The following is an 11,394-nucleotide window of genomic DNA, read 5'->3' on the forward strand; positions in this document are numbered from 1 at the left end:
AAAGCCACATTCTGACTGTTGTAAATTAACTTTGTTTTCCAACCAGATAGTCTGTGTAACAGTGTGCCCGTTTCAGGTGTGACGGAGGAGGAGAGGCAGTCCCTTCACACCCCGACTATGAAACTGGCCCGTAGCCTGTCGGAGGACATCCCCCCTCCCCCCAGCACATCCGCCCCAGAACCCCCCTTGTCTGCTGGACCCCACACTGCTCGGAGGGGGGAGCAGTCTGCCCCCCAGCCACTGTCCTCCCAGGCCCAGGCCCACTACCAGGCCCTCTCCACCCAACAACAAGCAGCGATTGATGCCCAGGCAGGTTGGGACAGTCAACAGCACGGCATGACCACCACCCTCCAGAGAGGAGGAGGACAACACACAGGGGATCCCACGGAGGGGACGAGGAGAGGAGGAGGAAAAATGGGGGCATTGAGGAGGGGCTACAGTAGTGCTACTCCACCTACAAGTGCAGCTCCCACAACTCAACAGCAACCCCAGCAGCAACAGCAGCCCCAGCAACAGCAAGTGGCGGCCCGCGAGAGGATCGGCGGGGCAAGCAGGGGCGGGGGAGTCAGGAAGGGCGGGAGGGGCCCTCTAGTGAAGCAGCCCACAGTGGAAGGTGGGCTCGGCAGGCACCACAGAGGGGGGCAAGGCCAGGGGGGTAAAAGCTCCGGGGCCAAAGAGAAGAGCTCCATCCCCATCCCCACCATCATCGTCAAGGCTCCATCCACCAGCAGTGGCAGTGGCCGCAGCAGCCAGGGCAGCAGCATGGATGCCGAGCAACCGCCTCCCGACATAGACGACCCTACCTCCCCCCCTGCCTCTCCCGACACCTCCACCACCCCCGGCCCGCCTTCCACCGTGGCCCCTTCACCACCCCAGCCCCCTGTCTCCTCCCCCATGACCCCTTCGACTGTCGCCCCCCAGCTGCCCCCTAACCTGGAGAACCTGGACTTCACCACCCAGTTCGGTGGGGCCTTCGTCGGGGCAGCGCGCCGGGACCGGGAACGTTTCCGTGACATGAGGAGGAAGAGTGCTTCCTTCTTCCTCTCCTCTGAAGAGGATGTCCAAGGGGAGGCGGGGGGAGGTGGAGGGGTATGGACCCAGCCCCTACAGGGGATGGGGATCGATGTCCCCACCCCCCGCCTCCGCCCTTCCAAGTCGATTGACGAGGGCATGTTCTCTAGGGACAATTACATCCACTACGCCAGCAGTATGCCCCCTGCCTTTGGGCTACCTGAGTACCACTCCCCTGTGATGGGCCAGGATGGCCAGCCCAAGTCCGCTCCCTCCAACTACGGCCCAGGCACTCCAGCCACCACCTTCATCCACCCTCTGACTGGGAAAGTCCTGGACCCCTCGTCCCCCCTGGGCCTGGCGCTGGCTGCACGAGAGAGGGCCCTCAAGGACGACCGGAGGACCCGACGGGAGGAGCGGCACTTTGGCCGGCAGATGTCCAGCGTGGGGGTGTTCCCTACATCTCTCCCGTCTCCCACGCCATCCCTGTTTTCCACATCCACCACCACCACCTCACACGCCTCACTGAACCGCCCACAGTCACCCAGGATATTACGCTTGGGAGGGGGAGGAGAGAGAGTGGAGAGGGACCAGGCGGCTGGAGCCAGAGAGGGCCTCAGAGTTCGGTTTTCAGAGGACAGAACCAATCAGTACCAGACCCAATATTACCAACAGAGTCCAAGAGACAGGGAGCCACCTGGCCCACCCATGCAGCCGCCCGGCCCGCCGCCTCAGCCTGCACCCCGCAGACCCTCGTTCCTGCAGATGGAGAGCAGTGCAAACGCTAGCTACATCCCCCAGTACACCCTCACCGCAGCCCCAGCACACCCACATGAAGGTGGGGGAGAGGGAGGAGTTGGAGGGGGACTGGGGCTCATGGTTCTTCCCCCGCCTGCACCCTCGATAGATTTGGACGATGAGTTTGTCTTTGTTGACCCCCTGCCCCCTCCCTTGCAGTTCGCCAATGGCCAAGGCCAGCGAGAAATGCAGAGGGGGTACCCTCAACAGCATCAACACTCAGCTCAACACGTCTCTTCCGCCATGCCACCCCCACCGCCCCCCCTCCCCTCTCCTAAAGTACCTCCACCAGGAGGCTTCCCCTCCAACGCCCCCCTCCCCTCCCCCCAGGCCGGGGACTCTGCCGCCTCCAGCCTCACATCCTACGACAGCGAGGTGGCCAACCTCACCCAGTCAGGTCTATCTCCCTCCCTTCCCTCACCCCAGATATTCCCCCCTTCCTCCACCACTACAGCCACCTCCATTTTACCCGCACCTGCACCCTCACTCCACAGACCCCAGCCCATGTCGCATACACACCCCTTCTTCAATGACCCCACCGTACCAGTTAACCCCGCTAATATGGGTGCCCCTGCTCCCCAAATGACCTCAGCACAGTACCGCGGCCCGGCCACCCTCACCACAACTATGACCTACGCCACAACAACGACCATGACCGCCGCCGCCACTGTTACCACAGCCTCTGTGGTGTCGTCAGACTACAACGCGTCTCTGAAAGCCCCCAGAACCGCCATCAACACTGCAAGCAAGGCAGGAGACCACCACCCCTCCATGATGAAGACTGGAGACTGGCAGACAGAGACGGTGGTGGACTCTGGGATCGAGGAGCTGGACAGCCACAACAGCGGCGACCAGCACCTGGAAATACTGGGAGTGAGTGAACTGACAGGTGAGAGAGGAGGAGGAGGAGGAGGAGTAGAAGGGGACGGATGGGGTGGCGAGCACCCAGATCCTTATATGACCTACTCAGGTGGGCAAGAGTTTGAAGCACACCCCACCAAACACATGACCAAACCAACCGTGTATCCAAAGACGATGCAGTACAAAGAGGGCGGTATCAAGGACACAAGGGAAGCATTGCGTCGACAGGTGAGCACCAACCCGCCCTACCAGAACACCCCACCACACCCCCAGAGACAGGCTAACCCAGAGGAGGAGGCCAGGAGAGGAGAGGGAGGAGCAGCGGACGAGAGGAAACAACGTAGACAGAGTCGACCCAAGATGGAGGACGGCTTCGGTTCCACCCTGGCTGCCTGTCTGGAGCGGCCCAACACCTTGGAGCCAAGGGGTTCAACCGAGGGGGTCGACCCGGGACAGGGCCTGGAGCGAGGTGAGGCCCAGAGGGACGGGATGTCTATTGAGGGGCGCAGGCTGCACTCGCCACTCTCGGGGATGAAGGCCAGCATCATCAACGAGCTGAGCTCCAAGCTTCAGCAGATGAGCAATAAGAGCACAGACGACTGGGGTCAGTCTGAGATGCGAGGTCAGAGTCCCATTAGTCTGAGTTCACCCACAATGCACAGGTGAGGCTGCTGAGGTTTAGTCAATTCTAACTGTTTTACTAAGTGGCTCCACGGCATTGTGTACTGAGCACAGTAACCCCTTTTACTTTCCTTATCTTTTAGATATTCTGGGGATTTCTCCGCCTCGTTTCAGAGCCCCCCCACAGCCCGCTCCACTTCCCCCTTACCCACCTCCTCCCCGCAGCATCGCCCACCAATCCTCACCCCCAATCTCACCGCCACCCCCTCCGGCTCGCCCTCCCACCAGCCCACGCTGCAGCCCAAATGGACCCGCTCCCCCTCTCCCCAGATACCCACCTCCCCCTCTCACTTCTCTCACCCTCCTCTCTCCCCCACCTACTCACCCTATCCCACGTCACCCAAACACCGCACTAAGTATCGTGGAGCCAAGATTTTTGACTTCCAGTGTACCCCTGGTCCAGAGCTGAGGTCGTCTGTGTCACGCCGGCGCGCCCCCAGCCCCCTCATATACTCCACAGACCGCCCCAGCCCCGCCCCTCCCAGACCCTCCTCCCTCCCCATCCTCCCCAGCACCCATGTCTACAACACCCCCTTTGATTTCCCCTCACCCCTCACCCCTTCATCCCCAAGCCACACCCTAGGAGACTCTTACAACCCCTCCACACCGCCTCTCTTCCCCACATCCCCACAACCTCCCAGTGCCCTCCTGGTCTCCCGCTCCCTTTCACCCACCCAGTTCCTCTCCGGCGCCTCCTCGCCCTCCATGCACATGCCCCCCTCTCCGTCCTGCCTCAGCTATCCCCACCACACCCCTCCTCCCCCAGCCAAACCCTTTACCATCAAGCCCCTGTCCTACTGGACGAGGTGGGACGTGGCCGACTGGCTGGCCTACCTAAACCTGGGGGAGCACCGGGAGCGCTTTCTGGACAACGAGATTGACGGCTCCCACCTGCCCTCCCTCACCAAGGACGACTTCCTGGACCTGGGGGTGACGCGTGTCGGCCACCGCATGAACATCGAAAGAGCGCTGAAGACACTGACTGACAGGTGAGGAAGGAGCGGCATGGACAGAGTCAACGCACAGACAGAGGCTACATGTCAGCCAAGTGGCGAGTGGAAATACAGAGAGAGAAAAAGAAGGAAAGGATGGAGAAGGAAAGACAAGTGCCTCTTTCCTTCCCTGCGAGCCAGATGATTCCATCCCCTTCCCTTTTAGCATAAAGCCTTTGTTAATCTGATACGTTATTCCATCTCTCTCTCTCTCTCTCTCTCTCTCTCTCTCTCTCTTTCTCTTTCTCTTTCTCTCCCATATTTAATTTACTACTTTCACTCCTTATTCATTTTCCATTCATTCTTATTTCTTGATTTACCCTCCTCCCTCTTTCCTCAGGCTCTTCTCTCCCATGCATGAGCCTAGCCCCTCCCCTGTGCCACAGACTGAGAGAGTGAAAGATGAGGTGACTCAGAGCTCAGAGAAAGACAGAGAAACAAACTGACTGAGATGAAAGCTAATGAAGACCATTGGACACAAACAGACTGAGTTGGACCTCAGACAGGAAGCGAACGTAATGGACAAGGCTTAAACACGCCAAGAGAGATTTGGTATGAGTGGAATACAATTGTTTGGAATCTTTCTTGAGATGAACATTGATTACACGTGTTGGTCAAAAGAGGGTAGAAACACTTACGACACACACTCATGTCTAAAACTATACTATTTACACACACTGTACAACTACTGATGAATAGGCTTTTAATTCACACATGGACACACACACATTTGACTGGTGATTCTCACACTCCATTTGCTGCCTGAGTTACAGTAAAAGGAGAAATGCTAACAAGAACCTTGAGATTGGAGTGCTGCTACCCATACAGAGAGGGTAAGCCCATGGATATACTAAAGGTGGTGGTGAAGTTCCTCTAATAAACAGTGAGGGCCATATTCAAACTTGTCCTGAGGTTCATGTGCACACATTGACTTTACGCGTATTGCATCATGGGATTGGAAGCTATTGTTGGAATGTATAAACGTCAGAATATGGTCATAATATGGAAAGATACATTCATTGGTTTTGTACCAAGTGCTGATTGCAATCATTCATTTCAAATAGGTCAGGGTGTTATTCATATTTAATCGTTCAAACGTGTGTTTAATGACAAATATTCTAAAAGATACAAGACATATAGTCATAAAATGACATAATTATTATCATGGTTATTATCTTTACAAAGGCTGGCTGGAGTATGTCAGAGAGGGGCAAAGGGGAGTAAAATCTGGGTTTGTTTTTCCCTGAGACACGGCTATAAGGTGTCCACAGCCATGTTTGAGAGTTCGCTATGAACTCAAGTCATTTTACATTACACAGCTTTTTACCGGTCATTCATGATGTTGACGTTGATGTTTACGAGCAGAGCACATGTCCAGGGGATGTGAGTGTCTTTTGTCCCGTACTCACACACACACAGGTGCAACAATCAAAAAGGGCTTATACCGTGCGTCTGTCAGTCTTTATGGTGTCTGGCTACCTTGGCCTTTTCCCTCTGAGTGTTTGTACGCGTACGAAGATCTGTTCGTCAGCCTGCCTTGTTACCCATGATCCTTTACCCACCCTCTGCCCCTCTCTCTTATGCCTTCTCCGCAACTCAACGGGCCCGTTTTCCAAACATTTGAAAACGTAGAGATGTATATTTTGCACCGGTTGACAATCCTAACTTTGCCCTATTTCATAAACTTCTCTTCGAAATCTGGAAACTTTCTCAGATCCACATATTTCAGAAAAAGACACACACACACACAAACACACACGCGCACTCGCACGCACGCACACACACACACACACACACACACACACACACACACACACACACACACACACACACACACACACACACACACACACACACACACACACACACACACACATACACAGGCTCTTTTAGATACCTATTTGCTATTGCCTTCGGTGAAATGCATTGTAAGGTGAGGAATACACAAAAACTTTTTACACATAATTTATAGGTCTATATCAGTGATGGGCAACTTTGATGGGGGTGGGGGCCACAAAATCTGAACTCATCATGAGGGGCTGCAGTGGCTTACGGGTCTGCGTACCCACATCCATACCTACACATGTAGTCAGAGCTAGCCCTAGCCTTTTTGGGACCTAAGTGACAAGTTTGCTGCAATTCTACACATTCGGCCATGATGGGGTGGAGAGAAAATGTAGCAATTGTATAACACATTTCATGCAATTCTACTCATTTTGCCATAGGGTGGAAAGAAATGTTGCAGTTTTTAATATAATATCTGTGTGAGAGTAACTAAGAAAATCAATAGAAAATCAGTAATTCAAACATTATTACCACAAGTTTAGATATCTGGCTGGACTAACTTTCCAATCTAAAAAAATTTAGCTGACAAAGGGCTAATTGAGTGACTGTCAGTGACTGACCTACCAAAAGCAGAACCCAAACTCAGTCCCCCCCAATTATTTTAATTTTAATTTTAGATATATACAGTGCCAGTCAAAAGTTTGGACACACTTACTCATTCATGGGTTTTTCTTCTTTTTTGAAAAACTATTTTCTACATTGTAGAATAATAGTGAAGACATCAAAACCAATGGTGTATCGCTGCAGAATGCTGTGGTAGCTATGCTGGTTAAGTGTGCCTTGAATTCTAAATAAATCATTGACAGTGTCACCAGCAAAGCACCCCCACACCATCACACCTCCTCCTCCATGCTTCACGGTGGGAACCCCACATGTGGAGATCATCCGTTCACCTACTCTGCGTCTCACAAAGACATGCCGGTTGGAAACAAAAATCTCAAATTTGGACTAAGCACAGATTTCCAAAGGTCTAATGTCCATTGCTCGTTTCTTGGCCCAGGCAAGTCTCTTCCTCTTATTGGTTTCCTTTAGTAGTGGTTTCTTTGCAGCAATTCAACCATGAAGGCCTGATTCACACAGTCTCCGCTGAACAGTTGATGTTGAGATGTGTCGGTTACTTGAACTATGTGAAGCATTTATTTGGGCTGCAATTTCTGAGGCTGGTAACTCTAATGAATTTACCTTCTGCAGCAGAGGTAACTCTGGGTCTTCCTTTCCTGTGGCGGTCCACATGAGAGCCAGTTGCATTATAGGGCTTGGTGGTTTTTGCGACTGCACTTGAAGAAATGTTCAAAGTTCTTGGATTGTTCCGGATTGACTGACCTTCATGTCTTAAAGTAATGATGTACTATCGTTTCTCTTTGCTTATTTGAGCTGTTCTTGCCATTATATGGACTTGGTCTTTTACCATATAGGCCTGTCTTCTGTATACCATCCCTACCTTGTCACAACACAACTGATTGGCTCAAACACATTAAGAAGGAAAGAAATTCCACAAATGAACTTGTAACAAGGCACACCTGTTAATTGAAATGCATTCCAGGTGACTACCTCCTGAAGCTGGTTGAGAGAATTCTGAGAGTGTGCAAAGCTGTCATCAAGGCAAAGGATGGCTACTTTGAAGAATCTCAAATATAATTTGATTTGATTAACACTTTTCTGGATACTACATGATTCCGTATGTGTTATTTCATAGTTTTGATGTCTTCACTATTATTCTACAATGTAGAAAAACCCTTGAATGAGTAGGTGTGTCTAAACGTTTGACTGGTGTGTGTATGTATGTATATATATATACATACATATATCATTATTTATATATATTTTTTGTATTGATCCGCGGCCCTGTAAAAGGTGGCGGCCCGCAGATTGCCCATCCCTGGCCTATATAATATATTGATTATGATAATGACAATAATAACATAAATTATAGTATAATTTAACAATAATTATTATATCAATGGTTAGGTATATGTAAACATTTTAAACACTAAAGAATCTCTGTCTTCCAGATAGTGTGAGAAACGTTTTGAAGCTACTTGTTTTCTTTCGTTCTCTTTATTTATTATTTCCGGTACATGCTTTCTATACTGCTCTACTAGTCCGACCACTACCTGCTCTATTATTCCTGTGAGACTAATGCACAACAACACGCATTCTTTAAGGTTGTTGCCATTCAAGAACCTTCTGATGGAAATGATTGAGTGGTAGTGTAGAAAGCATTATGTTCTATGATTTAAAGAGTATTTTAGGACTAGTAATATAAACATATGATTATGATGAATATATACAGTATGAGCAAATGTATGCAGAAATAAGATGTATTTATGAAGTTTTGTTTAAAATGAAATACGGAAATATACTGATAAAATATGATAAGAGTTATAATTAAGGTGTTGAAATAAATGCTGAATAAACTATTGAACTGTTTGGATATTTTTTCCCTCTCTGAATCAAAGAAAAAGTATGTGAACCCTTTGCAATTACCTGGATTTCTGCATAAATTGGTCATAACATTTGATCTGGTCTTCATCTAAGTCGCAACAATAGACAAACACCGTCTGCTTAAACTAATAACACACAAACAATTATAAGTTTTCATGTCTTTATTGAACACACCGTGTAAACATTCACAGTGTAGGGTGGGAAAAGTTTGTGAACCCTTTGATTTAATAACAGGTTGACCCTCCTTTGGCAACAGTAAACTCAACCAAATGTTTTCTGTAGTTGCGGCTCAGACCTGCACAAAGATCAGGAGGAATTTTGGACCATTCATCTTTACAAAACTGTTTCAGTTCAGCAATATTCTTGGGATGTCTGGTGTGAACCACTCTCGAGATCATGACACAACATTTTACATCGGGTTGAGGTCAGCACTGGGAAACTCCAGAAGGCATATTTTCTTCTGTTGAAGCCATTCTGTTGTTGATTTACTTCTGTGTTATGGGTCTGTGTCCTGTTGCATCACCTTACTTCTGTTGAGCTTCAATTGGCGGACAGATAGCCTTACATTCTCCTGCAAAATGTCTTGGTAAACTTGGGAATTCATTTTTCCGTCGATGATAGCAAGCTGTCCAGGCCCTGAGGCAGCAAAGCAGCCCCAAACCATGATGCTCCCTCCACCATACTTTACTGTTGGGATGAGGTTTCGATGTTGGTGTGCTGTGCCTTTTTTTCTCCACACCTAGTGTTGTGTGTTCCTTCTAAACAACTCAAATTTGGTTTAATCTGTCCACAGAATTTTGCCAGAAGTGCTGTGGAACATCCAGGTGCTCTTTTACGAACTTCAGATGTGCAGCAATGGGTTTTTTTGGACATCAGATCAAATTGGCTTCTTCCGTGGTGTCCTCCCATGAACACCATTCTTGTTAAGTGTTTTACATATCATAGACTCGTCAACAGAGATGTTAGCATGTTCCAGAGATTTCTGTAAGTCTTTAGCTGACACTCTAGGATTCTTGATTGAACATTCAGCGCTGTGCTCTTGCAGTCATCTTTTCAGGACAGTAACTTTTAGGGAGAGTAGCAACTGTGCTGAACGTTCTGCATTTATAGACAATTTGTCTTATCGTGGACAAATGAACATCATGGCTTTTAGAGATACTTTTGTAACCCTTTCCAGCTTTATGCAAGTCAACAATTCTTAATCTTAGGTCTTCTGAGATCTCTTTTGTTCAAGGCAATGTGAGCATTGACACATCAGGCAATGCTTCTTGTGAATAGCAAAATCAAATTTTGTGAGTGTTTTTTATAGGGCAGGGCAGGTCTAACCAACATCTCCAATCTCATCTCATTGATTGGACTCCAGGTTAGCTCCAGGTTAGGTTCTGACTCCAATTAGCTTTTGTAAAGGTCATTAGCCTAGGGGTTAACATACTTTTCCCAACCTACACTGTGAATGTTTAAATGATGTATTCAATATAGACAAGAAAAATACAATAATTTGTGTGTTATTAGTTTAAGCACGCTATGTTCGTCTATTGTTGTGACTAAGATGAAGATCAAATCAAATTTTATGACTAATTTGTGCAGAAATCCAGGTAATTCCAAAGGGCTCACATACTTTTTCTTGCAAATGTAGGTTCACATAAAGATAGATAGCTAGGTTCACTGTTTGTTATGTTATGATTGACTCATTTGGCAGCTTCTCCTCCTCCCAGCCCACCAGCGGCCTTACACCATATTGTTCTCATGTTCAGGATTACTTCAGATCTGGACGAATGAGGGAAAGAGGCCACTAAGTACTTGGATTCATCTGCTGTAATCATACACTGTAGGAGGTGGGTCTTTAAGAAGTGGGAAGTCAAGGAGAAAAACTGAGAAACCAGCTAACGGTCAATGAGAAGTCATTTCTTGACACACTTGTACACTTGTACACTTGTTCTGATACAGTTGGTTTCCAGGACCCACTACATCAGGGAAACCCCAACCCTCACTTTGCTCGCAAGCAGTAGGGCAGCATGCACACTATGTGGTCTGGGAGTATGCTCTTTGGCAGTTTTGACAAATTCCGTCACATCAGAGAATGGAGTGTGCAAAGGAATGGGGGATACCTAGTCAGTTGTACAACTGCAGGCATTCAAAGGTGGCCAGGGTGAATGTGACAGGTCACAGGGCCGCTCCCTACACTCACACTAATAAGCTCACATGATGCGGTGCCACATTGACACAATATGTGCAGAGGGTTGAAATAAACGTTGCATACACTTGTGTCAAAACTAGTTCCTCAGCACCCTATTGAGGGAGGGAGGGAGGGAGGGAGGGGAGGGAGGGAGGGAGGGAGGGAGGGAGGGAGGGAGGGAGGGGGTGAGGGAGGGAGGGAGGGAGGGGGTGAGGGAGGGAGGGAGGGAGGGGGTGAGGGAGGGAGGGAGGGGTGAGGGAGGGAGGGAGGGAGGGAGGGAGGGAGGGAGGGAGGGAGGGAGGGAGGGAGGGAGGGAGGGAGGGGGAGGGAGGGAGGGGGTGAGGGAGGGGGTGAGGGAGGGAGGGAGGGGGGAGGGAGGGAGGGAGGGAGGGAGGGAGGGAGGGAGGGAGGGAGGGAGGGAGGGAGGGAGGGAGGGGGTTGAGGGAGGGAGGGAGGGGGTGAGGGGGAGGGAGGGAGGGAGGGAGGGAGGGAGGAGGGAGGGAGGGAGGGAGGGGGGAGGGAGGGGTGAGGGAGGGAGGGAGGGGGTGAGGGGAGGGAGGGAGGGAGGGAGGGAGGGAGGGGGGA

The 11,394-nt window shown here is 50.0% G+C and overlaps 1 protein-coding gene across 1 annotated transcript in view; it reads left to right on the top strand.

Moving 5' to 3' along the window:
- The window catches only part of LOC118402607 (SH3 and multiple ankyrin repeat domains protein 1-like), a 58,988-nt gene extending 50,380 nt beyond the window's left edge, over positions 1-8,608 (top strand). Inside the window, exons 25-27 of the mRNA XM_052478442.1 lie at positions 77-3,332; positions 3,435-4,340; positions 4,684-8,608. Coding sequence (XP_052334402.1) covers positions 77-3,332; positions 3,435-4,340; positions 4,684-4,789 — 4,268 coding nt within the window. The 3' untranslated portion in view covers positions 4,790-8,608. The remainder of the gene's footprint in view (positions 1-76; positions 3,333-3,434; positions 4,341-4,683) is intronic.
- The last annotated feature ends 2,786 nt before the right edge of the window (positions 8,609-11,394 follow it).

Source organism: Oncorhynchus keta, chromosome 24 (genome assembly GCF_023373465.1).
Source record: "Oncorhynchus keta strain PuntledgeMale-10-30-2019 chromosome 24, Oket_V2, whole genome shotgun sequence".
In the NCBI taxonomy this organism is placed as follows: Eukaryota; Metazoa; Chordata; class Actinopteri; order Salmoniformes; family Salmonidae; genus Oncorhynchus; species Oncorhynchus keta.